Source organism: Rhinopithecus bieti, unplaced genomic scaffold (assembly GCF_001698545.2).
Source record: "Rhinopithecus bieti isolate Rb0 unplaced genomic scaffold, ASM169854v2 scaffold_74680, whole genome shotgun sequence".
Taxonomy (NCBI): Eukaryota; Metazoa; Chordata; class Mammalia; order Primates; family Cercopithecidae; genus Rhinopithecus; species Rhinopithecus bieti.
This window is the reverse complement of record NW_016828033.1, coordinates 250,412-278,344: the sequence shown is the minus strand read 5'-3', so window position 1 is coordinate 278,344 and position 27,933 is coordinate 250,412. Positions and strand designations below refer to the sequence as shown.

At 41.7% G+C, this 27,933-nt stretch overlaps 1 protein-coding gene across 1 annotated transcript; it reads left to right on the top strand.

The window, feature by feature from the left end:
* Window positions 1-17: 17 nt before the first annotated feature.
* Window positions 18-23,204, top strand: DAD1 (defender against cell death 1). The gene is made up of 3 exons (XM_017864223.1): window positions 18-343; window positions 13,114-13,288; window positions 22,976-23,204. Exons 1-2 carry the CDS (start codon window positions 133-135, stop codon window positions 13,242-13,244), a joined length of 342 nt encoding a protein of 113 aa, XP_017719712.1. The 5' UTR covers window positions 18-132; the 3' UTR covers window positions 13,245-13,288; window positions 22,976-23,204.
* Window positions 23,205-27,933: the final 4,729 nt, after the last annotated feature.

Genomic DNA, 27,933 nt, shown 5'->3' with positions numbered 1-27,933 from the left:
GGGGGGGGGGGGGGGGGGTGGGGAAACGGAGTTAGGTCACGACGGTGCGCATGCGCAAAGAGCACATCCGGCGTGGTCGACGAGTCCTCTAGGAGTTTGGGGCGCGCGGACCGGAGTACCTTGCGTGCAGTTATGTCGGCGTCGGTAGTGTCTGTCATTTCGCGGTTCTTAGAAGAGTACTTGAGCTCCACTCCGCAGCGTCTGAAGTTGCTGGACGCGTACCTGCTGTATATACTGCTGACCGGGGCGCTGCAATTCGGTTACTGTCTCCTCGTGGGAACCTTCCCCTTCAACTCTTTTCTCTCGGGCTTCATCTCTTGTGTGGGGAGTTTCATCCTAGCGGGTAATGGTTCTATAAGTGATCATAATAATAATGTGTTACTTTGGTGTGCTGCTTTTGTTTTCATAGTACTCTATATCAGACCACTGCCCCTTGAAGTTATGAGAAGAGCCTGGATTGCCCTTTTTTTGTGAATGGGGAAATTGAGGCCCAGAAAGCTTAGATCATATGCCTAATACCAAACGGCTGTGTAGGAGTTGGACTTAAATGTCTAAAGAAACCACCTTCGTGCTGCTACTCCACCTGGTGATCCACTTCACTTAATATTGGTCCGGGGAAAACCCTATTCCAACTTTAACTTAGGTTTAACACAACTCTAAAATTAGTAGACTTTTCAAATGAAAAACCCAACCTTGAATCATCTCTGTCTTCTTGACCTAATCACTACCAATCTCCGGTAAAATGTTTCAATGAAAGTGCGAAGAATATAAATGCTGGTGCTTTTCTTGTTGAATCATCCTTTACTTGATTTTGCCTTTTAGCTGCTACTACTTTTTTTCTTATTGAGGAAGCTGTTATTTCACTGTCCTAAACCGAATTTTTGTTCACATAATTCTATTTTAGCCTTATTTTTCCTTTTGATTCCAGGATTTGGTAACCTTGTAGACTGCTGTATTTAGCGAGAACTGTCTCCATCAATTTTTGTCAAAATCTGACTTTTCTTGCCCAACGAGGATTCAGTGAATACTGAAAACAGGCGTGGCCTCTATCGCTGGTATCCCCTGCTACTTTGACTTTGAAAACATGCCAGCATTCATGGTTTCTTTTCAGTGTGATCATCAGTCAGGTCATCAGTTGTATTTTCAGTCCAATATGAAGCATTATGGTAAAAGCTTTGGGGATACATCAGGCACATGTTCTTTGTCCTTAAAGAGTTTATGGTCTAGTTGGGGTACACTCAAAGTACAGCACTGGAATTGTCTGGAGGCCTGGCACAGTGGCTCATGCCTGTAATCCCAGCACTTTGGGAGGCCGAGGTAGGCAGATCACTTGAGGTCAGGAGTTCAGGACCAACCTGGCCAACACGGTGAAACCCCATCTCTACTGAAAATACATAAATTAGTCGGGCATGGTGGCGCACGCCTGTAATCCCAGCTACTCGGGAGGCTGAGGAAGAATCACTTGAACCCGGGAGGTGGAGGTTGTAGTGAGCCGAGATCGTTCCATTGCACTTCAGCTTGGGTGACAGAGCGAGACTCAGCCTCAAAAAAAAAAAAAAAAAGGAAGTCTGGAGACAGTGGTGCTGTGCTTAAAGTTACAGACCTATAGAATGCTTTTTATACATTTACATTGCTAGTTCTGACACACCAGAGATACTTCTCAGAATTTAAAACAGGCCTGAGGATCTAATGACTTGTGTACTGAAGTTGCAGATTAGCCTTTTGATTGGATATTTAGTTACCATCTTTGACTTTTGTCCTAGATGACCAAGACCTGGTTGTCTGTAGTGGCATCCTTGCCTTCAGGATGTGTTAACCATCATCAGACCAGATACATTACCCTCTGCTCTAAGTATTCTCCATCACCCACCCACCACCTTCTACCACAGTACTAAATGTTTTTATTAGCCAGCCCGGAGAAGGAACCTTGATGAGAACTTCTGATTAATTTTGTTTGATGTTTTTGTTTCCAGGTCTGGAAGAGTAGGAGCAAGGCAGGGTCTGAAAGCTGAGTTTAAAAAGATGCCTTCTCCATGTAGAAGTCACCCTGCCTTCATAAGCCTCTAGGGTTAAGAATGATTTTTCATGGATGCACTGAAGAATGTGGTTTGCTGAAGAGTTGGCATGGACTCGAGTTACAGATTATCAGTGTAATAAAGCCAGAAGGGTTTTTGAGCAAATGACTTTTGCTTACGCTAAGACCTGTTTTTGAGCCCGTTGTGGCTGAAATTGAATTAGCAGACTGGACTGCCTTTCTCCTCTGCAACAGGAACTAGGTGGCTTGTCATTGAAGAAATATTAATAATGGGGCCAATAAGGGGGATTAGAATTTCCAGATATATTAGATAACAGGTAATAGAGCCAGAGAAATAAAGCAACTTCAGGAAAAGAAGGGATTCATGATAATTCTTATTTGCCACAGAAGGGTATGATTTACACTTCTTTTGACAGCACTGACTTTCCTAAATCCTGCCTCTTCTGCCATTTGTTAGCCTAGATTGTCAACTGGAGACTGGTTTTAATCTGCCATTTGTTAGCCTAGATCATCAACCGGAGACTGATTTTAATGGGAAATTTGGATGCTTATCCTTTGTTTTGATTGTTGGTAAAGGTAGCCTTGTTCCTTTTTATGGTGCTGGGGTTTCTAACTTTCCTGTGGAGTTTCCTGTTGCAAGAGAATGGAGGAGTCCAGTGAGCTGTGAGAGGGAAATGTAGGAGATACTGTTGAAGGATTAGATAGTGCTGGCTATTAGGTGTTTGAATGCCAGGCCAAGGAATTTGGACTTTTTTTTCCCCCATGTTGGATTTTCACTCTTTTTTCCCAGGCTGGAGTGCAATGGCGCGATCTCGGTTTACTGCAACCTCTGTCTCCCAGATTTAAGCAATTCTCCTGCCTCAGCCTCCCGAGTAGTTGGGATTACAGGCATGTGCCACCACGCCTGGCTAATTTTGTATTTTTAGTTGAGACGGGATTTCTCCATGTTGGGCAGGCTGGTCTCAAACTCCTGACCTCAGGTGATCTGCCTGCCTCGGCCTCCCAAAGTGCTAGGATTACAGACATGAGCCACCTCGCCCAGCCAGGAGTTTGGACTTTATCCTGTAGGTAACAGTAAAGCTTCTGAGGATGCTTTTTTAAAGGGAGAGATTTAAAATTGGTGTTAGCATGTAGGGTGAATTGGAGGGAAATGTTCTTGAATCTGCCCTAATTTTTTTTTTTTTTTTTGGCAGTCTATTCTCTTCCCTCTGCATGTGTTAGTTTAGCATATGCTCTTTGGAAATTGACCAGTACATTTTAAACCAATTCAGAATGCTACCAAACCTTTAAAAACCTGTTGTTATTGGGCCTAATGGTATGAAAATGGTCTGTTTTCTTCTATTCCCTCATAGCTGAGAGACTTACCCATGGTTTCAAGAAGGAACCAGAGGTAGTAAGTTGCCATTGAGAGATCCCTTTTTTTTTTTTTTTTTGATCATCAGAGTATAATATATTGGCTTTAAAAGGACCTCAGAGGTGGAATATTTTTCTTACTTCAGACAGATTTCAAACATCCTCAGTTAGCTGTTTATCTTGTAGTTAGATATCTCTAGAAGAGGACATCTGTCCCTTTTTTAGAGTTATGTTCCAGTGTTGGCAGCCCTTTGGTTTCCTTTTTTGCCCAAATGAAAGCTGTGCTCATTTAAAGTGCTATTTCGAAGGGATAAGTGGAAAACATTGTCCTCAAAAGAAATCTTTGGTCTTGAAACAAGTTTTTGAGTCATTTCCCAACTATCATCTGTTCTGTTCTCTAATCTATATGAGGTAATTTTGTCTTAAAAAATAGTTTTGTTTTTCCTAGTTTACAAATTCAAAACCAGTTTGTAAGGCAAGGAGGCCTAGTCCAGAGTTTTCTGTCTCATGGGAGCTATTGGGCTGTTGTGGATTGGGGCCCAGCATTTCCTTTGGAATTATCCATCAGATCTGTGGATCCTAATATTATCTCCCATAACTGTTATCCAAGAGATTAGAAGTTTGCCACCCTTGTGCCTGATAGTCTTGTTTCTAAATATCTTTCATATCATTGCTACGTTTTCATCCTCTGTTTTAGCCTCTCAATATCTCTTATGTAGACTACTGTAATCCTCCTTACTGGTCTTCTGGCCTCTGGTTTCCAGTCCATCTTCTACTATGTTTGCAGGTTTGATTTGACTTGCAAATCTGATTGTGTCGCTCCCATGTACAATTTGTGTTTCCCAAAGTAAAATTAAAAATGTTTTTTTGACATACAGGCTCTTTTATGATCTGGCTTCCTCTCTGTCTGCAGCTTCATCTCTTGCCTCTGCCTTCTCTATACTCTATGCTCCAACAGTATTGAACTACTTGTCATTCTCTGAACACTCTCAAGTGTCAAACTGTTTGCCTTTGCTTGACTGCCTTCAAAATTCTTTCACTTTTTAGACTTCTCAGCTCAGTGCAATTTCCTTTTTTTGTTATTGTTTTTAAAGTGAACAAGGTCTTGCTGTGTAACCCAGACTGGCCTCAAGCTCCTTGGCTCAAGCAGTCCTCCTGCCTCAGCCTCCTGAGTAGCTAGGACTATAGGCATATACCCCTATGCCTGGCTTATTGCCCTTTGGAACCCTTCCCTGACTCTCCAGCAGATTGAGGTCTTTCCACTTTATTCCTTTTTCACCTTGTATGTGTGTGTGTGAGAGAGAAGGCACTGTGCTGTATTTGGGTGTCTGCCTTCCCTCTGGTAGGTGAGCCCTTGAGGGCGGAGGCTGTCTTCTCATCTCTTCATCCTCAGTACTGAACACTGTACATGTTAAATGGTGAGCAGGCATATAGTCAAGTCAGGAATACTGAGCAATGGTGTGCTAGGTTCTCTGCCAAGGTGCTGGGAATTCAACTTGTGAAGCACACAGATACAGCTTCTACTCTCACAGAGTTTGTAATGTAGTGGGGAATACAGACAAGTAAATGTGGATATGGTGCTGATGGAGAATTATTGGTGAGAATGGGAACACAATGTGCACCCAACCCTGCCAGTGGTCCTGCAATAATGTTTCTCTTATATGTTCGCCTTCCCAAAATAGGCTTCATAAATCACTCTATTTTTCCTCTTTTCCTTTATTCTTAGTTGATGATCTTGCTTTTATTTTTTCACTAAAAAAATAGAAGTGGGTAAGAATTCCTTCATCTTTTCACCACTGAATCATAACAGATCACCTGCTTTTATACCCATACTCTCTGACCTCTCATGATGGGTGATGTGTCTCTTTCCTGTGAAAGCTCCACCTGTGCAGAGGATCCAGTCTTCCCTTGCTCACTCAGGGACTCCACTTCTGCAATTATTCCTCCATTCTGTGTCATTTCTGTTTCTCTCCTGGATCATTCTCATCATACAAACATGTTCTAATATTGTCTATTTTTAAAAAATCCGTTTGACCACAGATACTCTTCTAGCTACCATCCTATTTCGTTTCCATCATTACAGAATTTTTGAAAGAATAATTAATGTTCCTACCTCCTTAACTATTCATTCCTTAACCACTCTTGGTATTGGTCTGTCCTTACTACTTTACTGAAACTACTCTTGCCATGTTTAGCATTTAACTTAGGCATCGGCTTCTGTGTAAAAGGAAAGTTTCTTCTTGAATATAACAGTCTCCTGCTTGTTCTGTCTCACCTCACTGCTTTTTCCTTTCTGCTGTTTTGTGCTGGGCACGTCTCTGACTGAGTGCATGGTTGTAGATACCTTCACTTTGTATTTTTTTTTGAATAGATAAATAACACCTGTATACCTACAACTACTGCTTTATATTTTTAGTTTTGAACTGTCCCCTGAATTCCAAATTAGTAAATCCAGTTGCCAACTTGATGTCTTCACTTGATGTCTGATACGTACCTTGAACTTAACATGTCCAAGATCAAACCTGCTCATCCAGCCATCTGCCTCTTCACCAGTTAGTACATGGTGTCAATGTTGGTTGCAGTTTTTTTTTTTTTTTTTTTTTTTGAGACATAGTCTCGCCCTGTCACCCAGGTTGGAGTGCAGTGGTACAATCTCAGCTCACTGCAACCTCCACCTCCCAGGTTTAAGCTATTCTCCTGCCTCAACCTCCTGAGTAGCTAAGATGACAGGCAAGCGCCACCATGCCTGGCTAATTTTTGTATTTTTAGTAGAGATGAGGTTTCGCCATGTTGGCCAGACTGGTCACTAACTCCTGACCTCAGGTGATTCACCTGCCTCAGCCTCCCGAAGTGCTGGGATTACAGATGTGAGCCACCATGCCTGGCTGGTTGTGTTTTTAAATGAAGAGATTTAAGTTTCCCGGATCCCTTGATTTTTCGTATCTCCTGCATCGGTTTCATCAGCAAGCTCTGTCTTTTCCAAAATATAGCCTGTATGTCTTCATTTCTGTCCATTTTTATTACCATTACCCTGAGCTCTTTACGTCCTAAGTAATTCTGCTTTCTAACCTTGCAAACCATTATACTGTTCCACTGCTATTATAACTGAATCCGTACTATTTCCTAAGGCTTACCATGCCCCTCAGGATTTGGCCCTTGTCCGTTTCCCCTTGATCACCATAGTCTTGTTAGTCTGTCCTTGATTTTTTTTTTTTTTTTTTTGAGATGGAGTTTTGCTCTTGTTGCCCGGGCTGGAGTGCAATGGCATGATCTCAGCTCACTGCAACTTCTTCCTGGGTTCAAGCGATTCTTCTGCCTTGGTCTCCCAAGTAGCTGGGATTACAGGCTTGTACCACTACGCCCAGCTAATTTTTTGTATTTTTAGTAGAGACGGGATTTCTCCATGTTGGTCAGGCTGGTCTCGAACTCCCGATCTCAGGTGATCCACCCGCCTCGGCCTCCCAAAGTGCTGGGATTACAGGTGTGAGCCACCGTGCCTGGCGTTTGTTCTTGTTGTGTTTATAACATGTCAAGATTGTTCTTACTGTCTAGAATGCTCTGCCCCCAAATTTTTGCATGGTTGGTTCCTTATCTTTCAAATATTGATCTTAAATAGCAACCTCTTAAAGAGACCTTCTGTTATGATTGAGTTTAAGAAAAGCTTCCCAGTCACTCTTTATTATCCTGTTTTATTTTCTTCATAGTACATATCTCTGTCTAGTAGTTCCTGGTTTATTTGTTAACTTATTGATTATATGTTTCTCTCCATAGGAGTGGAAGTTCCTTGAGAGCCAGACTGTTTTGTTCTGTGCCATATTCCTAGCACCTGAAATGATGCATATCATGTAGTACATGTTTAGTAAATATTTCTTGGAATAAATGGACATTTAAGGGGATAGAGTAAATCAGAATTGCTAAAATGGAACAGGCTACTTGAAGAGGTAGTAAATTTCCATCTTTGGAAGTGCCCAGGGAGAGACTGAAGGATCATTTGTAGTGGAGCATTTTGAACAGGCTTTTTTTTTTGCTTTTTTTGTTTCCAATGCATCTGAGAGATGTGATACCCTAATCAGTAACACAGGCCCTGGAAAGTTGATAATCCTCCATCTGGAGGTAGCTTACCAGATTCTGTATGTGGTGAGTATCCTTGGGAAAGCTTCCTGCGTGGTTAGTACAGCCTCCCCCAGCATGCCCACCCCAACACCTCTTGGGCATTGTATGCCTCAAATGGGGTGTTGGTGTTTATGACCTCTGAGGTCCTTTCCATCTTTGTGTGACTCTGATTCATATGTTTTCATTGAAATACTCTGGCTACCATGATCACGATAATGATAACATCAATTTATTACCTTATCCACCTTCATGGATAATTTTTCTTTTTTTCCCTCGTATTTCCTCAAAACTCAACACTGTGTTCTCTACCCCAATAACCAGTATTAATAGTTTTCTGTTTCTTCAGATTTTTTTTCTAGATTCTAACTGAAATGACAAGATAATTATGCATATCATATATAAATAAAATATTTTACTTTTTTTTTTTGAGACGAGGTCTTGCTTTGTCTCCCAGGCTGGAGTGCAGTGGCATGACTGTGGCTCACTGCAGCCTGCAACCTCTACCTCCTGGACTCAAGCAGTCTTCCCATGTCAGCCTCCCCAGTAGCTGGGGCCATAGGTGTGTGCTACCACACATGGCTAATTAGAACATTTTTTTTTGTAGAGACGGGGGTCTCCCTGTCTTTCCCAGGCTGGTCTCAAACTCTTGGGCTCAAGCTATCCTCCCACTTTGGTTTCACAACATGTTGGGGTTACAGTTGTGAGCCACCATGCCCTGGCCAAATGAAATAAGGAATGGGCTGGGTGTGGGGGCTTACATCTGTAATCCCTGCCCTTAGGCAAGCAGAGGCGGGAGGATTGCTGGGCAACGTAGGGAGACCTTGTCTTTACCCAAAACAAACAAAAAAATTAGCTAGGCATGGTGGTGCATGACTGTTGTCTCAGCTACTCGGGGCACTGAGGTGGGAGGATTGTTTGAGCCTAGGAGGTGGAGGCTGCAGAGAGGCATGATTGCACCTCTGCATTCCAGCCTGGGCGATGGAATGAGACCCTGTCTCCAAAAAAAAAAAAAGATTGGCTTTTTTTCACTTAATAAATCTTAGATATGTTTGCTGTCAATGTACAGAGAATTTACCTTATTCTTTTGAATAATTGCATGGGATTTCATTGCATGTCAGTAGTATATGATGTTTAGACTTTTAATTTTTTTTGACTTTACAAACACTTTCAGAATGTCTTTGTTCTGTAAGATAAATTCCTTTGTCAAAAGGTAAAATCATTTGAAATATTAATGGATATTGCTAGTTGCTCTCCCAAATGGATGAACGAATCTGTACTTTCTACAGCAGGGGTTTACTTGGTACCCTTGCTTCAGTCATTGTCTTTAATATTTTTAAGGGTCTGGATACCTGAAAAGATCAATAGTGCTTCCATGGTGTTTACATGTTTAAGCATAATGAAAACTGTTGCCGTGGTGACAGGCTCTGGAGAACTAGTCTGATAGTTTTCTGGCCTTTGGATTAGATTTGTTTGTTGCTTTTTCTTAGTTAATGATGGGATGATGCTAGCCTGAAGCGAGTTTAGGTTTTCTTAAGCAGTGTAATAATTTATCACAGGCATGAAGATACTTTGGAAGAGTGTATTCCTGGAACTACTTTTTTTTTTTTTTTTTTTTTTTTGTCAATGGTGACTGTAAGAATCTTCAAGGGCATAGAGTGTGGCAGTGGAGAGTTCTCATGAATTATATTGCTTAGGTCTTCTGCCTTTTTTGAGACAAATAAGCAGCTGCTGGAACTTCGAGATCAAAGATAGTTTATCGACAACTGTGAGGTCCTTGTGAATGAGCGTGCTATCTTTATAAACTCTGCTACCCATTAAGTGAATATTCTATTAGAAAATAATTCACATTTTTGTAACTTTGTATCATTCAGCCCAGACCCTTCGTTGTTGCCTCAAATGCATCCCCATCTAGGTATAATTAGAAACCTGTAAATCAGGAGATAAGAGAGCTTTGTGGGTTTTTTGCTTATACTTTTTTTTTTTCTCTCTGAGAAAGCCTCTAGGTTTCAGTATAACTCTGAGAGTCATATTTTTTCTTCCTTTAACAGAGTACAAAATTTAATTGTACGACTTGATGAATTTTTAAATTTACCTATCTAACCACTATCCAGATCAAGATACAGGACATTATCAGCACCATAGAAGCCTCCTTGCATCTTCCCAGTCATCCTCTCCCTGTGAAAGATAAAAACCACTGTCTTACCATAGATTGGTTTTACCAAGTTTTAAGCTTTTTGTACATGGAATCATATAGCATACACTTTTTTTGTTTTGTTTTGTTTTGAGATGGAGCCTCTGTTGCCCAGGCTGGAGTGCAGTGGCGTAGTCTCGGCACACTGCAACCTCCACCTCCTGAATTTAAGCAAATTCTCCTGCCTCGGCCTCCTGAGTAGCTGGGATTACAGGTGTGTACCACCATGCCCAGCTAATTTCTGTAGTTTTTATTAGAGATTGGATTTCACCATGTTGGCCAGGCTGGTCTTGGAACTCCTGACCTCAGATGATCCGCCCACCTCGGCCTCCCAAAGCGCTGGGATTATAGGAGTGAGCCACGTGCCTGACCCTTGTTTTTTATTTTTGTTTTTTTATTTTTTATTTTTTTAGATGGAGTTTTGCTCTTGTTGCCCAGGCGGGAGTGCAATGGCACAATCTTGACTCACCGAAACCTGTATCTCCTGGGTTCAAGTGATTCTCCTGCCTCAGCCTCCTAAGTAGCTGGGATCACAGGCATGCACCACCATGCCCGGCTAATTTTGTATTTTTAGTAGAGATGGGGTTTCTCCATGTTGGTCAGGCTGGTCTTGAACTCCCGACCTCCATGGCCTCCCAAAGTGCTGTGATTACAGGCGTGAGCCACCACACCCGGCCTTTTTTTTTTTTTGTTTTTAATCAAGATAAAACATGACAAAATTTACCATTTTAAGTATTTTTAAGTGTATAGTTCTGTGGCATTAAGTACATGTACATTGCTGTAAAATCATCATCACTATCCATATCCAGAACTTTTGTCTTCTGCAACTGAAATTCAGTCCCCATTAAACAATAACTCTTCATCCTCCTCTCTGTCAGTCCCTGGCATCTACGGTTGCACATTCTGTTTCTAGGAGTTTGACTACTCTTGATGTCATATAAGTGAAACCATATAGTATTTGTCCGTTTATGATGGCTTATGTCACTTAAAATAATGCTGGCAAGATTCAGCCATGTTGTAGTAGGTGTCAGAATTTCCTTCCTTTTAAGGCTGAGTATTCCGTTGTATGTATACATCACACTTTGCTTATTCATTCTTCTGCTGACACTTGGGTTACTCTCACCTTTTGGCTATTGTGACTAATGCTGCTGTGAACATGGGTATGCAAATATCACTTGAGAGCCTGGTTCCACCCTCCACCCTCCCAACTCCCCAGGATGGAGTTTCCCTCTTGTCACATAGGCTGGAGTGCAATGGCATGATCTCGGCTCACTGCAGCCTCCACCTCCTGGGTTCAAGCGATTCTGCTGCCTCAACCTCCCGAGTAACTGGGATTACAGGCACCTGCCCACCTCGCCCAGCTAATTTTTGTATTTTTAGTAGAGATGGGGTTTCACCGTGTTGGCCAGGCTGGTCTTGAGCTCCTGACCTCAGGTGATCCGCCTGGTTCAGCCTCCCAAAGTGCTGGGATTGCAGGCGTGAACCACTGTGCCTGGCCGAGATGCTGCTTTCACTTCTTTTGGATATGTACCCAGAAGTGGAATTGCTGGATCATATGGTAATTCTGTTTTAAATTTTTTTGAGGAAACTCCATACTGTTTTTCACAGTGCTACCCCATTTGATTTTCCCACTCATTAGTGCACAAGGGTTTCAATTTCTCTGCATTCTTGCCAACTCTTGTTTTTTTGATATTAGACATCCTACTAGCTGAGAGGTGATATCTCATTGTAATTTTGATTTGTATTTCCCTAGTGATTAGGGATGTTGAGCATCTTTTCATATGCTTGTTGGCCATTCCTATATCTTCTTTGGGGAAATGTCTATTCGAGTCCTTTGCCCATTTTAAAATCTGGTTATTATTTTGTTGTTATTGCATTGTAGGGGTACTTTGATATATTCTGATATTAACCCTTTATCAGATATGTGATTTGCAAATATTTTTTCCCATTCCATAGGTTGCCTTTTCACTATTGTGCTCTTTATTGTACCTTTATTGTGCACAGAAGTTTTAAATTTTGATATAGTCCAATTTATTTTACCTTTGTTGACTGTGTTTTGGTGTCATGTCCAATAAATCATTGCTAAATCCAATGCCATAAAATTTTGCTCTATTTTCTTCTAAGAGTTTTTTAGTTTTTGGTGTTACATTTAGGTCTTTGATCTGTTTCGAGTTAATTTTTGTAGTATATGGTATAAAGTAAGGGTCCAGCTTCATTCTTTTGCCTGTGGATATCCAGTTTTCCCAACATCATTGGTTGAGGAAATTTGTTTCCCCATTGAGTGGTTTTGTCACTTTGGTTGAAAATCGTTTGATTTTGTATATGAGGGTTTTTGTGCATTTCTTAAAAAACAAAGTAATTACATTGATTCATTTTTTAACTGTAGTAAGTGTACTTTTAAAATAAACTTATAATGGAAAACCTGAATCATTATCCATAAATAGAAGGTCACACTAAAAATACCATGGAACTGGGCAGACGTGTTCACCCAGTGGTCCCAGCTGTGGTCCTGTGCTGCTGTGGTCCCAGCTGCTCGGGAGGCTGAGGTGGGAGGGTCTTTTGGGTTCCAGTCCAGCCTGGGCAGCATAACCAGACCCTGTCTCCTGCCGAGTTCACAGTGGCTCCGTATGGCTGTATCCCAGAATATTCCTCATCTAATTGAGGGGGTACATTTGTTCCCCCAACATATTTACTTAGGCTCTGCCCTGTGGTCTCTGTGTGGGAGCTGGGCTCTTCTGGCTTTGGCTTCCTCTGGGTGACCTGCCAGTTTCCAACTGGTTTGGCCAGCCAGTGTGTATAAAGTTTTGGCCGGGCGCAGTGGCTCACACCTGTAATCCCAGCACTTTGGGAAGCCGAGGTGGGTGGATCACAAGGTCAGGAGTTCGAGACCAGCCTGGCCAGTATGGTGAAACCCCGTCTCTACTAAAAATACAAAAATTAGCCGGGCATGGTGGTGCATACCTGTAGTCCCAGCTACTTAGGAGGCTGAGGTAAGAGAATTGCTTGAATCCGGCAGGTGGAGGTTGCAGTGAGCCGAGATCGTGCCACTGCATTCCAGCCTGGGCAACAGAGCAAGACTCTGTCCCCGCCCTCCAAAAAAATAAAGTTTTGATTGTGTTGCCCCACTTACTTGTGCAGTTCATCCATTTTTGTGTATAGCAGAAGTTCTTCTTCATTGCAGTGTAATATTCTATTGTTTGCATATGCCGTAATTTATCCATTTTACTGTTGATAGATGTTTAGATTGCTTTCAGTTTGGGGCTATCTGGGTATCATTTGTGTATATGCCCTTTGATCTATGTATGCATTCATTTCTGTTAGAGTAGAATTGTTGGGTCCTAGGGTATGTCTGTATTCATTAGCAGTCATATTTATTTCATACTTCCATGTAATCATTTTTTGTGTTTTGCTTCTTGTGCAGTTTGCCTGAGAATACAGATCAACCCACAGAACAAAGCGGACTTCCAAGGCATCTCCCCAGAGCGAGCCTTTGCTGATTTTCTCTTTGCCAGCACCATCCTGCACCTTGTTGTCATGAACTTTGTTGGCTGAATCATTCCCATTTACGTAATTGAGGAGTAGCAGACTAAAAGAATGTAAGTGATGATCATAGTCCTTGTCCTGTAATGTTGATTTTAGGAAGACAAATTGGATGGGACTGGTTTTGATCGTGGTTGGCAAGTCTCCCATACTGCTGTTGACATTTGCAGAATTTTCCATTGGTCTGCAAAGTATGCATTAATATCATAATTAATCAGTGCTACCACTCGTGGTCATTGCCTTGTCTTATTGTTCTTCAAATCATTAAGATAACAGGAAATTAGTGTTTGTAGCTAGTACAATAATTTCTGCACCAATAACTCCATGAAAATAACTCAGAGATTTTGGAAGAGACATAAATGGTAGGTTTTGGCTTTAGATTTGTTAGTTTTTTTTTTTCTGATTTTGATCTCAGATGACTTTAAATCTGGACCATTGTTTTCATGGCACTTAAATTTGATAGCATCCAGTGTATGTTGAATGAATGACTGTGGGCATTTGCTAATATGTGCCTTAAAGTAGAAATAAATGGGGAAATTGGGTTAACTTGGGAGAAGACTTTAAAATGTAAGATGGGATGCTGCTTGGTTCATTTGCCATTTTCCATTTTTTAGCAGTAGAGTTCTTTCTCCCTTCTCCCAAACAAACTTTTACAAAAAGAATCTTGGTATATAAAGCAGAAGTAGAATTGGAGTTTTTTTGATGGGCAGAAATTGAAAAGCCCTCTCTGCTTGGCCTTTCCCTTCATGTATAGTATGCCCTCCCCTGCATCCCTCCCTCCCAAGCAGAGTTCTAAAGCTTTAATAAATATATGGCTGTTTCCATACCGTATGTCAACACTGTTACTTTATATATGGGACAACAGAGGCCTAGAACAATCCATGGGCCTTCCCTGGCCGCATAGTTAAGTGTTTGCAGTGAAGTGCTCTAGTCTAGCGGTGTTCTTGGCCCAGTACTCCTTCCAGTATCCCATGTAGCTTACTGATGAATGCATGCAATGTTTGCCTTTGCATTGCAAAATTTAATGTTCTGGGTGGTAGAGAAAAGAGAACCTTAGGAAATCTCACCCTATTTGGGGGAAGGATATCCTAGGACCAGCCTCTTCCTGTCACCACTTGGAAAGCTGTCATTTTTATACTAATCAGCAGAAATCTAGTACAAGAGTTTTAGAGCATCTATGTGCAAAGTGGATGCAATAATGTGACAGTGACTATACTTCATTTTCTGACGTGAATTAGTCATTTACTTATAATATGTTACATAAATCCTTTCCTTTGATAGTGCCTCAAAAACAGTTCTGTTAGTTCAGATAAGGTATCATTTTGGTAGTGGTAAGTTGAGAGAGAGGTTTATTTCAGTGAAAAACTTTAAGAACCACTTTGTTCTGTTATTTTAATACAATTTAACTCCTTAGAGACCTGATTAAGACTTGAGTTGTCCTCTTCCCTCCCTTCCTCCCTCCCCTTCTATGTACCCGCCAATGTCTTGTTGCTGGGAATATAAACAATATTGTTGGCTGGGCGTGGTGGCTCATGCCTATAATCCCAGCACTTTGGGAAGCCGAGGTGGACAGGTTGCTTGAGCTCAAGAATTTGAGGCTAGCATGGGCAAAATAGCAAGAACTTACCTCAATTTAAAAAAAACCCCAAACTGGCTTCTGTCTTCAAGACATGTACAGTCTAGTAGGGGAGAATATGTAAACATAACAGTTAACTTACAGCCTTGTTAGGGCCTCACTAAAGGTCTGAACAAAGTGCTGCAATAAATCCAGAGAAGAGAGCATCTTCTCTTCTGTACCATCTGGGAGCAGGGGCAGCAGATGAGTTATCTGACCAATGGATAACAACTATTGCCAGTTACAATTAACTGTTACCAGTGGATAACCTTGAATGCAGGTAGAAAACTGACCCACCAACATTGACCTTCTCACGCTTGCAACTATGAGTAACCCTTGGGCTTCCTGATAGAGCCTTCTGGAAAGGTCATAAGTCTTCTGATTGCTTACTCTAGATTTCTGAAGTTCTTTTTTTTCTAGATGAGTCATGGTGTGTACTTAGGAAGGGGACAGAGCAAACATTTCAAGGATGTTTTCTAGGCTCAGGGAGATACCAAATCATGGAAAATTATTTCTTAGGGCTGTCATGATTGGAGGAGGACTCTACTGCAGAGAGCTTAGTATTTCAAAATTATGGCAAAAGCAGAGACAAAAAAGCAGTCTCAGCAGAAACTGTGTACTGCAGACCATATTAACAACCTAGGACCACCTGTTGTTCAGCTGGGAATTATGGGCCCAAAGCATAGCAAAGTCCTCAATCCCAGATTGCAGTGTTAAATCATTCTATGGAGAGTATGTTCATAGAAAAATCCTTCTCTCTGGGGATTGCCCAGATTCTTTTCATAGAGATCCTTCATTTGACATATACTACACTGTCCTACTCTCAGGTTTTAAACATATACTTTTATTTGCTCCTTTTATGTGCTTTTAACTCAGCTATATGTGCAGTGTGCCACACACAGCACTTTAAAAACAGTTCCAAGTAAATTCTCAATATTTATAGCAGCTCAGAAGGTAGAACAAAACAGATGGAACGTCTTCATATTTTCCAACTAAGTTGAGAGTTTGATATTAAAAAAATAAACATCTGTAATATGGCTGATCTTACATGAATTTGGGGGTGACAAACTCTGAACAACTCTGAAAGAGGAAGATCAAAAGAAAATGGCATTGGGTTAAAAAAAATAATTCATGGGGAAGTAAGGAAGTTAACAGATAATGAGTGCTCAGTGTGTGCTATGCTTTAAGTACTTCTTGTTCTATATCATTTTATTTTTGGGATAATTTCACGAGGATAGGTTTGCTGTTCTCACTTACAGATGAGGAACTGAAGTTGAGAGAGCCTTGCTAGGACGGCCGGGCGTGGTGGCTCACGCCTGTAATCCCAGCACTTTGGGAGGCTGAGACAGGTAGATCACCTGAGGTCAGGAGTTCAAGACTAGCTTGGCCAATATGGTGAAACCTCGTCTCTACGAAAAATACAAAAATTAGCTGGGCGTGGTGGCCGATGCCTGTAATCCCATCTAGTTGGGAGACTGAGGCAGGAGAATCGCTTGAACCCGGGAGGCAGAGGTTGCAGTGAGCCAAAATTATGCCATTGCACTCCAGCCTGGCAGGAGTAAGACTGTCTTTAAAAAAAAAAAAAAAAAAAAGAGCGCCTTGCTAGAAATCTTATAACTAATGTTTCTATCCAGGTCATCAAGAAAGACTCAGTATTTTTTAGACTGTACAAATGAAAATACAAAAGGAAAAATGCTCCCAGTGGGCTTCTGACCCCCAGAAATCCATGCACACCTGAAATGATGATCAGATTTTGGTGTGTAGGCGGCAGCATATTTTTGAATGAATGCATGACAGAAAGAAGCTCAGTGGATTTCAGTATTTAAAATTTATATACTTTAGTTTTTTCGTTTGTTTTCTGTGTTTCTTTGTGAAATTCTTTTTTTTTTGTTTTTTTTTTTGTTTTGAGACAGAGTCTTACTCTCTTGCCCAGGCTAGAGTGCAGTGGTGTAATCTTGGCTCACTGCAGCCCTGCCGCCCAGGTTCAAGCAATTCTCCTGCCTCAGCCTCCCCGAGTAGCTGGGACTACAGGCACTTGCCATCATGCCGGGCTAATTTTTGTATTTTTAGTAGAGACGGGGTTTTACTATGTTGGCCAAGCTGGTCTCGAACTCCTGACCTCGTGATCCACCTGCTTTGGCCTCCCAAAATGCTGGGATTACAGGCATGAGCCACTGCACCTGGCCTGTGAAATACTTTTTTTAAAAAAATCTTAGTCCATCTCAGGTGTTCTGAAGGGTAATGAGGAAAAGAAGGACAGAACTGTATTGGATCACAGTTTGAGAATTAAAGTTCCTGATGAATTGGACCCTGGATCAGAAGGAAGGGTGAACTGGGCCCAAAGGGACAAAACCTTGCTTGAAAATGTGCTCAACTCCCAGGCAGATAGTTGCCAAATGCCTGTGCCTGGTTAGCATTGTTTTGTTTTTATAATGGAGACCATTCTCACATAAGTCTTAAAAAATTCAGTGTTTGATCCTAGCTGGAACAAGGGGGCTACAGGGTTGGGCAGAACGTTTTAAACTGACTGGCAGCACTGTTTACAAACATGCAATTGTGTTGGCTTTTCGAATTCAGTTAAGTATAGTAATCTAGAAAATTACCTCTGGAAGGGGATCTTGATGTTATTCTGTAGGCTTTGCTGCCACCTAGTGGATCATATGTTTCATGTGTTGAGAGACTACTACAAAACATAAGAGGAGTTGAATTTGGGGGAAGAAGCTACTGATACCTGTGTTATAAAACCTACTTTCTTTCCAGTCATTGGGGGGCAGCAGAGGTCCAGGTGGGCTTAGATGCTGGGTTGGGGGTTGCTTTACATTCTGGCCAGAAGTGGGCAATGTCGAGTTAGGAACAAAAGGGCATAGAACCCTAAAGTGGCCCTAGATTTTGTTGCATAGGGGAAGACCAAGACTGTGCACATAGACCCTCAGGTTTCCCCTTTGTTTTCTTTTTTTTCACCTTGTCAGTTTGAGAGCTTCCTTTTTTGGTTTGGTCTACATCTTTTATACTCAGTGGTGACCTCCTACTGGCAATAATCTTTAATTTTTTGTTGGTAGAGGGGCCCATTTAGTTTTTATTTCATTTTCTCTTTGATATTTCCACCTTACATTGAATTAGGTCCTGCCACCAAATAAGCTCTCTCCAAGGGAACTGTCCTAAATTTGTAGGAAATCTTGTGAGAAGTCACATCATAACTTTTTTCAACTCATTTTTCTCTGTTTAGGTGGTGAGATTAATTATATATATATTTTTATGTGATGGGGTCTTTCTATGTTGCCCAAGCTGGGAACTCCCTGGGGTCAAGTGATCCTCCTGCCTGAGGCTCCTGTGTAGCTGGACCTACAGGTGTGTCACAGTGCCTGGCTCTGAGATTAGTTCTTTACCTTTCATTCTTAAAACTTTGAATCTACTTTTTTATTTGCTAAAAAGTGCTAATTGATGACTCTACTTGTTTATTGAACTCTATTTTATATTTAGTCTATTTTTTAAGACTACCAAAGAAAAAAAGAATATCGAAATAGAATTGTGTTTATGAATTTTATTGCTGTCCTAACTCTACTGCCTTATTTTCTCCATCCTCCCAGCTTGGATGACTCCTATCACCCAAAGCATTCCCACCCCTCAGGTTGCATAGGAGCCTCTTCTCCGGGCCCTTAGTCTACTGCATACCTCCCATGCTGCACTTATCACCTTGTTGTGAAACTACTCATTCACTTTCTTCTCTCGTCCACTGGACTCAATTGTGAACAGTAACAGTGTGTGTTTGTTGAATGAGTGTATGAATGAATAAACCTTTTTTGTTCTTTTTTTTTTTGAGATGGAGTCTCTCTTTGTTGCCCAGGCTGTGGTGCAGTGGCATGATCTCAGCTCACCGCAACCTCTACCTCCCGGGTTCAAGTGATTCTCCTGCCTCAGACTCCCGAGTAGCTGGGACTACAAGCATGTGCTACCATGCCTGGCTAATTTTTGTATTTTTAGAAGAGATGTGGTTTTACCATGTTGGCCAGTATGGTCTCAATCTCTTGACTTTGTGATCCGCCCACCTTAGCCTCCCAAAGTGCTGGAATTATAGGCATGAGCCACTGTGCCCGACCAAATAAACAATTTTTAACTGCAAGAAAAAGCATAAGTTACTTGGATGCTAAAACATGGAAAGTGCTACGAAAGAAAAAAAAAGCCAAGGCAGAGATTCATGGGAGAGAGAGGCTGTGGAGTGGGGAAGAACATGAGACAAGAAGTCCGAGGAGGGGCTGGGTGCGGTGGCTTAGGCCTGTAATCCCAGCACTTGGGGAGGCCAAGGTGGGAGGATCGCCTGAGCCCAAGACTTTGAGACCAGCATGGGCGATACAATAGCAAGACCTTGTCTCTTCCAAAAATCAAAAGAATTAGAGGGGCGTGGTGACGTGTGCCTGGGGTCCCAGCTACTCAGAAGGCTGAGGTGGGAGAATTAATTGAGCATGGGAGGTCAAGGCTGCAGTGAACTGTGATCATGCCACTGCACTCCAGCCTGAGTGACAGAGTGAGACCCTGTCTCAAAAAAAAAAAAAAAAAAAAAAAAAATCAGAAGACTTGTATTGTAGCCTTTGCTCTGTTAACTAGTTGAATGGACAAATAAACTTACCTCTGAGCCTCAGTTTCTCTGTCTGCACTGTGAGAGGATTGGCCTGGATGTTCATCAAAGTCTCTTGCCACTGTTAATGCCTCTCAGCATAATTCTTGATGGTTCTTTTGTGTTTGAGGAGGATTGTACTGTTTTTGTGACTCCTCAATTGGGCTTTGCTTTCTGTTTTCTCCTTAATTGTTGCTTTTTATTCATATTTTCAGATTCCCATTATCAATTTATAGGAGGTAGAAAGTTAAATGTGATTATAACTAGTTGCACATATTTGTATGAAACTTTTTACAAGAATAAACTTTTGTAAAATGTCTTATAGTTCCCACATTAACAAGCTTGTAGGATTCACATACGTTCCACATATACTTTTACATACATCAGCTCATGTGTGATCCTTCTTTCCTACCCAGTGATGTGGAGATAGACAAATAGTAGTATTCTCATTTTACACCTAGGTAATTACACCTTGGTGAGACTTAAGTTGATGTATCCAGGCCGTGGAACTAATAAGTGACTGAGGGGAACTGGATAACAGACATTTGGACTCTGAACCTTTAAATTCCTTCCTGTTATGTTTAGGACTTTCAGATGATGGCTTTATATATATGTCATGTTAGAGGGTTTTCATTAAAAATGTTAAATTTGCTTTTCTTTTTAAGAAATTTTATTTATTTTAAATTTTCGTCAGAACCATCAGACTGGATGCTTTTCTTTTTTAAATGGGAAAAATTTGGGAGAGATTGATAGGAAAGGATGAAGGCTGGCTATCTCAAATGTTTCTGCATAGTTGGCCATACTTAATATGGTCCAGGAGAAATGGAGGAGAAGGCAGGTCAGGAGACCTGACTTTGGCTACTGAGGGTGATTCTGGACCAGCACTGTCCAACAGAGCTTTCTGCAGTGGGGAAACATTCAGGGTCTGCACTGCGCGTTATGGTAACCACTAGCCACATGTGGTTATTGAACATTTGAAGTGTGGCTAACAGACTGAAGAATTGAGTTTTTAATTTAACTTTGACTAAGTTTAAATAGTCACCTGTGGCTAATGGCTGTGGTGTTGGACAGCACAGCTCTGGACAAATTTGTCAACACTGTCAGGTCACAGTTTTCTCATCTCTGTAATGAAAGGATTAAAGAAGCTGATCTCCAAAGCTCCTTTCATTTTTTAGAAATATACAGTCTGTGCTTTCTAAAACTGGTGATTCAAATTGAGCTGTAAACCTAGAATTTCTGCAGAATGGTCTTTGATTCACATTATTTCTAATTTCAGTTTTAATTGGGTGACGAGGAATAATTGAGATGAATTTGAAGGAAAATCAGTATTTGAACATATCTGCCCATTGCTAGTGTCTGAATAGAGATGTTGCTGGAGAAGAATACAGATTCCAAATAGAAATGACCCTGGCTGGCATTATCTTTTCTACCTCTACAGAGTCATTTTTAACAGTTCTTTGTGTTACGCCTTGCCTTCTTTTAAGATGATTACAACAAACTGATTAAATGGCACCGTCTTTTCTGCCCAGGTGAAATAGACTGAAGTCACGCTAACTGTTCTCAGTAGGTGTCTTCCATTTTGCATGTCTTGATATCAGGGGAGGAGATTTTATTAGTCAGTTTCCTGAAACCTTTATGCCCTGGTTAACAGTTGAAACCATTCTTCTTAGCTGTTGAATAGTCAATTGTGTGAGCTAACATTTCAAAGAATCCTAGAACCTCTGCTTTTAGAATAATGTCTGGTAAATAGATCTGCTTTAAAAGAGGGGGAGCAGATCTTTGTAAATAGGATTTTCTGAAAACCGCTATCAAAGAGACTTACTCTTATGAGTCAATTTTTGCCTTTCATGTGGACTGGCCTCAGCATCTTATATTTAAATGTTTTAATATCATAAAATCTTGAAACTTTGATTTTGTACTAAACTAGGATTTCTTTTATATTTCTAAAAGTGTCAAGGCTTTGTTCCCTGAAAATGGCTTTATGCTGTAGTCCTCTCTCACCTTGGCCATTAGAACTGTCATGTAGCCAGGCGCGGTGGCTCACGCTTGTAATCCCAGCACTTTGGGAGTCTGGGGCAGGTGGATCACCTGAGGTCAGGAGTTCGAGACCAGCCTGACCAACATGGTGAAACCCCATCTCTACTAAAAATGCAAAAATTAGCTGGGCGTGGTGGTGCATGCCTGTAATCCTAGCTACTCAGCAGGCTGAAGCAGGAGAATTGCCTGAACCTGGGAGGCAGAGGTTGTGGTGAGCCGAGATGGTGCCATTGCACTCCAGCCTGGACAATAAGCACAAAAATCTGTCTTGAAAAAAACTGTAATGTTACATTGGTTTATAGTCTGTTGCCAGAGAGTTTGCTTTAAGAAATTTGATGGAATGAATAGTTGAGTTTGAATAGGTCTGTTTGGTTTTGTTTGGCACTATGAACACCTTTTGCTTCCTGTTACTGCTCGCTCTTTTACACATTTCTTATGATACCACTGATTCAGGAATGTTTTGCAATTATGTAGCATTTCTCTAAATACCGTTGTTAGTGAAATAAACGCATTCTGGCTGAAAGTCTAAAATCTGTCCTTTAAGCTCTGATGCCAGAATCTCCAGGTTATTTACTTGACCCAATAAACCAAATAAGGTAGTGCCCTTTTACCTCCTGGGGCAGCCAGGTTCTTCTGAAAGGTAGTATTTCCCAGCTTTTTTGAGTCATGGTACACATAGGAGATTACAGTATTTTTATGGCACACTGGGAAAATCAGTTGCTTATGGCTGGAGACATTGGAGCCCCTAGGGCCGGAGGTTTTCCAGCCAGACCCGTGCTGGAGTCCAGTAGGTGCGAGGCTGTGCTTTTTGAGGGACTTAAAGGAAGCCTGTGTCTTGTGGTGAGGGTTCCACCTCACAACTCACAGATATCAGTTCCATTTGGCTCTAGCAGCAATGTAGCCACTTCTGTTGGGGTTACTCTTTCTTCACCTTTTTCTTGCCAAAAATAAACTTATCTTTAAATGAAAACTACATTATTTCTTGTATTTTGGTCCTTTGTTACAGCTGAGATTGGGAATTTTTCTTTCTTTCTTGAATCCTTACTCCCTACTCTGCCTCCCCGCCAATGGAAATCTGTGCTTTATAAGCATTTTAGATTCCGGAAAGCTCTTTAGGTTGAACTACAACCCTCTCACCTCAAAGAATTTGTGGGCCAGGGAAGTCAGAGTGACTTCTGTGAAGTCACGCGGCTAATGAATGGTAGCGCTGGAGTTAGAACACACGTCTCCCAGCTCCTAGTTGGTTTTGCCTTGGTGTGCTTGAAATTCAGTTTTGAACGTTAATTTTTCTGGATAGTACTCCCATAAAATGTTCTCTGAGAAATACTTGCTTCTTTCTAGTGTTTCTCGCCTGGTTTAAATGTTGTCCTGAGTGTAGGAACCCCATAACTGTCTGGTGGGTTAGAATTTAGATGGAAGGATTTGGGGCCCTGTCTCTAGTATCATAAGACATTTAACCTTGCTGCTTTTTTCTTCTAGGTTCACTCTTTGAATTTCCTGGATAAGAGTCCTGGAGATGGCAGCTTGTTGGACACATGGATTTTCTTCAGATTTGCACTTACTGGTAGCTCTGATTTTTATGCAGGAGAAAAGCCCAGAGTTCACTCTGTGTCAGAACAACTTTCTAACAAACATTTATTAATCTAACCTGCGTTTCATCAAATGTAACCTTTTGCCTTCCTAATTAAAGAACTCCATGCCACTCCTCTTTATGCCTCTGGCTCTGTTTTTATTCTTTACTGGTTTCAGAATCCTTGTTTTCCCTTCAGTCCGCTGTGCTGAACTCTATGAGTTGGTAACTTACATCTGTGAACCTGCCTCCTTGTTTTCATTAAGTGTATTTGAAGTTAATGGCAAAAGGCAGTGATGACAACCCTGGGAAATGGCAGTCCTTTGTCTTCTTCCTGGAGCAGGTAATCCTTTACTAATCCTTCGATTATTACAGGTGCTTCCACTCTTATAACAGTGCATTCCTGGAACTGCATCATTAAGCACTTTGCCAGAAATTGAACTAAGTATGTGCTTCCACATTTACATCTGTTTCAACATGTTTTAGTGGTAAAAGTGAAGTATGTTTTTCTTAGGCAATGTAAACAGTGAAAAATGGGGTTATGTATGTGTTGACTTACAAGATACGATATTCTTCAAAGCACCTTCACAAATATTCTGTCATTTTATTCTTGCAATTACCTTAGGGGTTCCGGTCCTCATTAGTTAGGTGAGGAAATTTAAACTCAGATTTGTGACTTGCTTAAGATCAGAGTTCATGACAAAGCTTGGGTGGAACGTAGGTCTGCTGGCTGAAGTCTGGGCTTATTGATGTGTGTCATGCTCGCAGCCCTGTTTTCATCTTGGGTGCTGTCGGGTTGCTATATATGGGGTGGAAGCTATGTTGAGAATGCCACTACTTAAATTTAGCCAACTACCGAGAATGATGAGTTGCGAGCTTCTCCAACTTGGCTGCACGTTAGCATGACTTGGGGGAATGTAAAAAGAAAATCCTGACGTCCAGGCCACACCCCAGACCAATTACGTAAAAATCTCTTGGGGTGGCATCTGTAGTTTGTAAAGCTACCCAGGTGATTCCAGAGCACAGCAAATCGGAGAAACGCTGCTCTGGATTCTTGCTACTCAAAATGTAGTCATTGACTACCAGTATTGGCATCACCTGGGAGCACAGGCCTCACCCTAAACCTACAGAAGCAAAATCTTCATTTTAACAAGGTCCTCAGGTGATTTATGTGGACAATAAGATTTGAGAAGCCCTGATCTGGAGCAGTGGTTCTCACATTTTGGTGTGTCTCAAGATTACCTAGGAACTTGGTGAAAAGGTTGGGCCTGTATGTTCCTTATTAGCTCTTTGCCTAACTGATAGCACACTGAGTCAGGAGTCAGCAAGCTTTTCCTTAAACAAATGGGCATGGCTGTGTTCCACTGTCACTTTACGAAAATTGGCTGTGGCTATGTGGGTCATGGTTTGCCATTCTTAAGTGATACTGGTTCACCGAGATTATGATTGAGCAGTTTAATCTGCTTTTTTTTTTTTTTTTTTTTGTGAGACGGAGTTTTGTTCTTGTTGTCCAGGCTGGAGTGCAATGGTGCAATCTTGGCTCACTGCAACCTCTGCCTCCTGGGTTCAAGCAATTCTCCTGCCTCAGCCTCCTCAGTAGCTGGGATTATAGGCATGCGCCACCACACCCTGCTAATTTTGTATTTTTAGTAGAGAGGGGGTTTCTCCATGTTGGTCAGGCTGGTCTCAAACTCCCGACTTCAGGTGATCCGCCCGCCTTGGCCTCCCGAAGTGCTGGGATTATAGGTGTGAGCCACCGTGCCTGGCCTAATCTGTTTTCAAACTTATATACAGATGTCATAGACCTTATCAGGCGGCTTCTGGATAATTTTTAGTGTAGAGAAATTGGAATTTTGAATAAGAAAAGCATCTGAACTTTGAGACATGGGTTGAAAACTGGGAATAATAGTAATTTTATGAAGGAAGACATTGTAATTGCAGAGTCTTTAATATACAGATTTTGTTTATTTTTTCATAATGATCTTGAGGTACATGGGACAGGTATTAAATTCCCATTTGCCAGGTCAGCTATGGTCTCAGAGGTTGTGATTTACCCAAGCCAGTTACCATCAACGGGAAACATTCATCTTTGATGTGTCTTTCCAATATTCGCTTCAGGGGTAAAACCTACAAGACTGCTTTAGAAGTCTTGGGATTAGATTTAGTTAAAGGCTCATTATAGGTAACTCTTGTTTTTATGCTTCTGTTGATTTGCTTTATGGTTCTCAATTTCACACGTACTGAAGAATTAACTGTGGACCTGTGAGTAGCCACTGCACTCCAGCCTAAGCAACAGTGTGAGACCCTGTTCTTAAAAGGCCAAGCATGGTGGTTCATGCCTGTAATCCCAGCACTTTGGGAGGCCGAGGTGGGCGGATCACCTGAGGTCAGGAGACCAGCCTGATCAATATGATGAAACCCCGTCTCTACTAAAAATCCAAAATTAGCCAGGCATGGTGGCTTGTGCCTATAATCCCAGCTACTCAGGAGTCTGAGGAGAATCGCTTGAACCTGGTAGGCAGATGTCGTAGGGAGCCAAGATTGTGCCATTGCACTCCAGCCTGGGCAACAAAAACGAAACTTAGTCACAAAAACAAAAGAACGACAAAAAAAAAGAAACAACACTGAAAAAACGCCAGGTGCAGTGGCTAACCCCTGTAATCCCAGAACTGTGGGAGGCCAAGGTGGAAGAACGGCTTGAACTCAGGAGTTCAAGACCAGCCTGGGCAACACAGTGAGTCCCTGTCTGTACAAAAACAAAAAAAATTAGCTGGGCATGATGGTGCACCTCTGTAGTCCCAGCTACTTGGGAGGCTGAGTTGGGAGAGTCACTTGAGCCCAGGAGGTAGAGACTGCATGATGGCACCACTGTACTTCAGCCTGGGCAACAGAGCGAGACCCTGTCTCGAACTTAAAGACACACCCCCAAACCCCATTGCGTTTCTGATTCTTTGGTGTTGTTTCAGCTGAAGTATGTTGAAGGAGTTGATTTTGAGTACTACTGCATGGCAAGTGAGGTAGACCCTAGCATTTCCTGCTCCCCCTTGCTTAACACCTCTGTGGGGTGGTTTATTTTTATTTTCTGCGCTCTTTTATGGGGCCGGAAGCCATTCACCACAAACACTGTGGAAAGTCTATTCCCTGCCATTCTTTGCAGTGGTGGGAAGCCCAGCCCTGAGCACCTCCTGCCCACACGTTTCCTGGCCCCTATCACATGGAAACCATCTCTCTTGTTTTCTTCTCTTAGCAGCCTATACCTTCGGCCTCTTGTGATCACATCCTTTCATCTTGGGCTTCAAAACACTTTTGTTGTGATGGCTAGAAAATACTTGGGGAGGTCACAGAGGCGTGCTCCCTGGTGTTGGAGGTTAGAGAGGCCAGGGAGCTTGTTTACAAACTTAGCAGGAGACTCTGCTGCTCTCCTGTCTTGTTGGGTTGCAGCTCAGCTCTGGGAGTCTATAATAAAAGTTTGAGTGTGAAATGACTTAGTAACTACGGTTTATTTAAAAGTTTTTAACAAATATAAAAAATGGATTTCTCCTGTGGGAGAAAACACTTTCTAGAACAAGGATCTTGGAGGAGGGAGTAGGAAAAAAGTGGGAGGAAGCTTTTGAAGGACTAAACGAAGTATTTTATTTACTTATATTGAATTTATAGGTAGGTCCAAGTTCTGTCAATGGGATTTTAAAAAAGTATTTTCAAACCACCAGAGAGGCAGCTTGGTGTTGCGGAAAACACTTTGATCTGAAAGTGTTGATTCGAGGACTTGTTCTGCCACTCACTGTCTGTTGACCTTTTGTCTCTAAAATTTAGCAAATAATTACACACTTAGGCTTTGTGCTAGGTAGTGCATGGCATTAGAAAAGATAAGACACAGCCCTTCCTGTTGAGGAGTGAGTGAGAGGAGTGAGTGAGCGTGGGCCACATGTCTGGCAAACTGTTAAGCACCCTCCTGTTAGTTACGTTTCCCTATCATTGCATGAAGGAGGTGGGTGGCATTCTTATTTTCCTGATGAGGAAATGGAGACTCAGCAAGTGTTAGGTTTGAATCTTATTTCTGTCTAGCTGAAAGCATTTGGGTTAGGCTTTGAATGAGATAAATCATAAAATAAGCATGGGGATAATAATACTTCATACTGTGGTTATGCCAACAAAACGTACGTGAAAACATGTTAATGTAATTGCTCTACAAATGTCATTCATTCCTTTCAGCGCTCGCCAGAAGCTGTGAGGATCCACGACATACTGCTTTTCTCCCTCAGCTGCACATCCATTTCACTGACTTTCAGCTAAAGCACTGTGGTGGCCAATGACAGGCCTGGCTGTCCCTAGGAGAAGGGGAGAGAGCACCCTAGGAGCCCCCTTTGAGGCCTGCTATTCAGGACTGTTAAATCCCAGGGATAAACAACTTTGTTTTTAACTTTTAATTGAAATTTTCCCTCATGTGTGCGTACACACACACATCAAAAGGCTAGCCAGCTCCCATATGTCTAACAGCTTCAATGATTATCAACATTTAACCCCAATCTAGTGTCAGGGTATAAATAAGAGACATCTGATGGCAGAGCTTATTCTTTCTGTTTTACCCCTTCCTTTCAATTTTTGCTTACCTTGAGTTAAGTGCTACAAAAGTGATCAGAATGGACAAGGCGCCTCACTTTCTGAGCCTTAAATTCCAGTAGGGAAGAGAGCCAAATTATTACATAAATGAAATAATTTTGTTGTGAGTGGAGTAAAGGAAAGAAGCAGTAAACAATATAATGTGACAGTAAATGGGGCTGGGGAGGGAGCTGCTTAGAGTGGTTAGGAAGGACCTCTCTGACCAGGTGACCTTTAGGCTGAGATCTGACAGCTGAGAAAGAGTCAG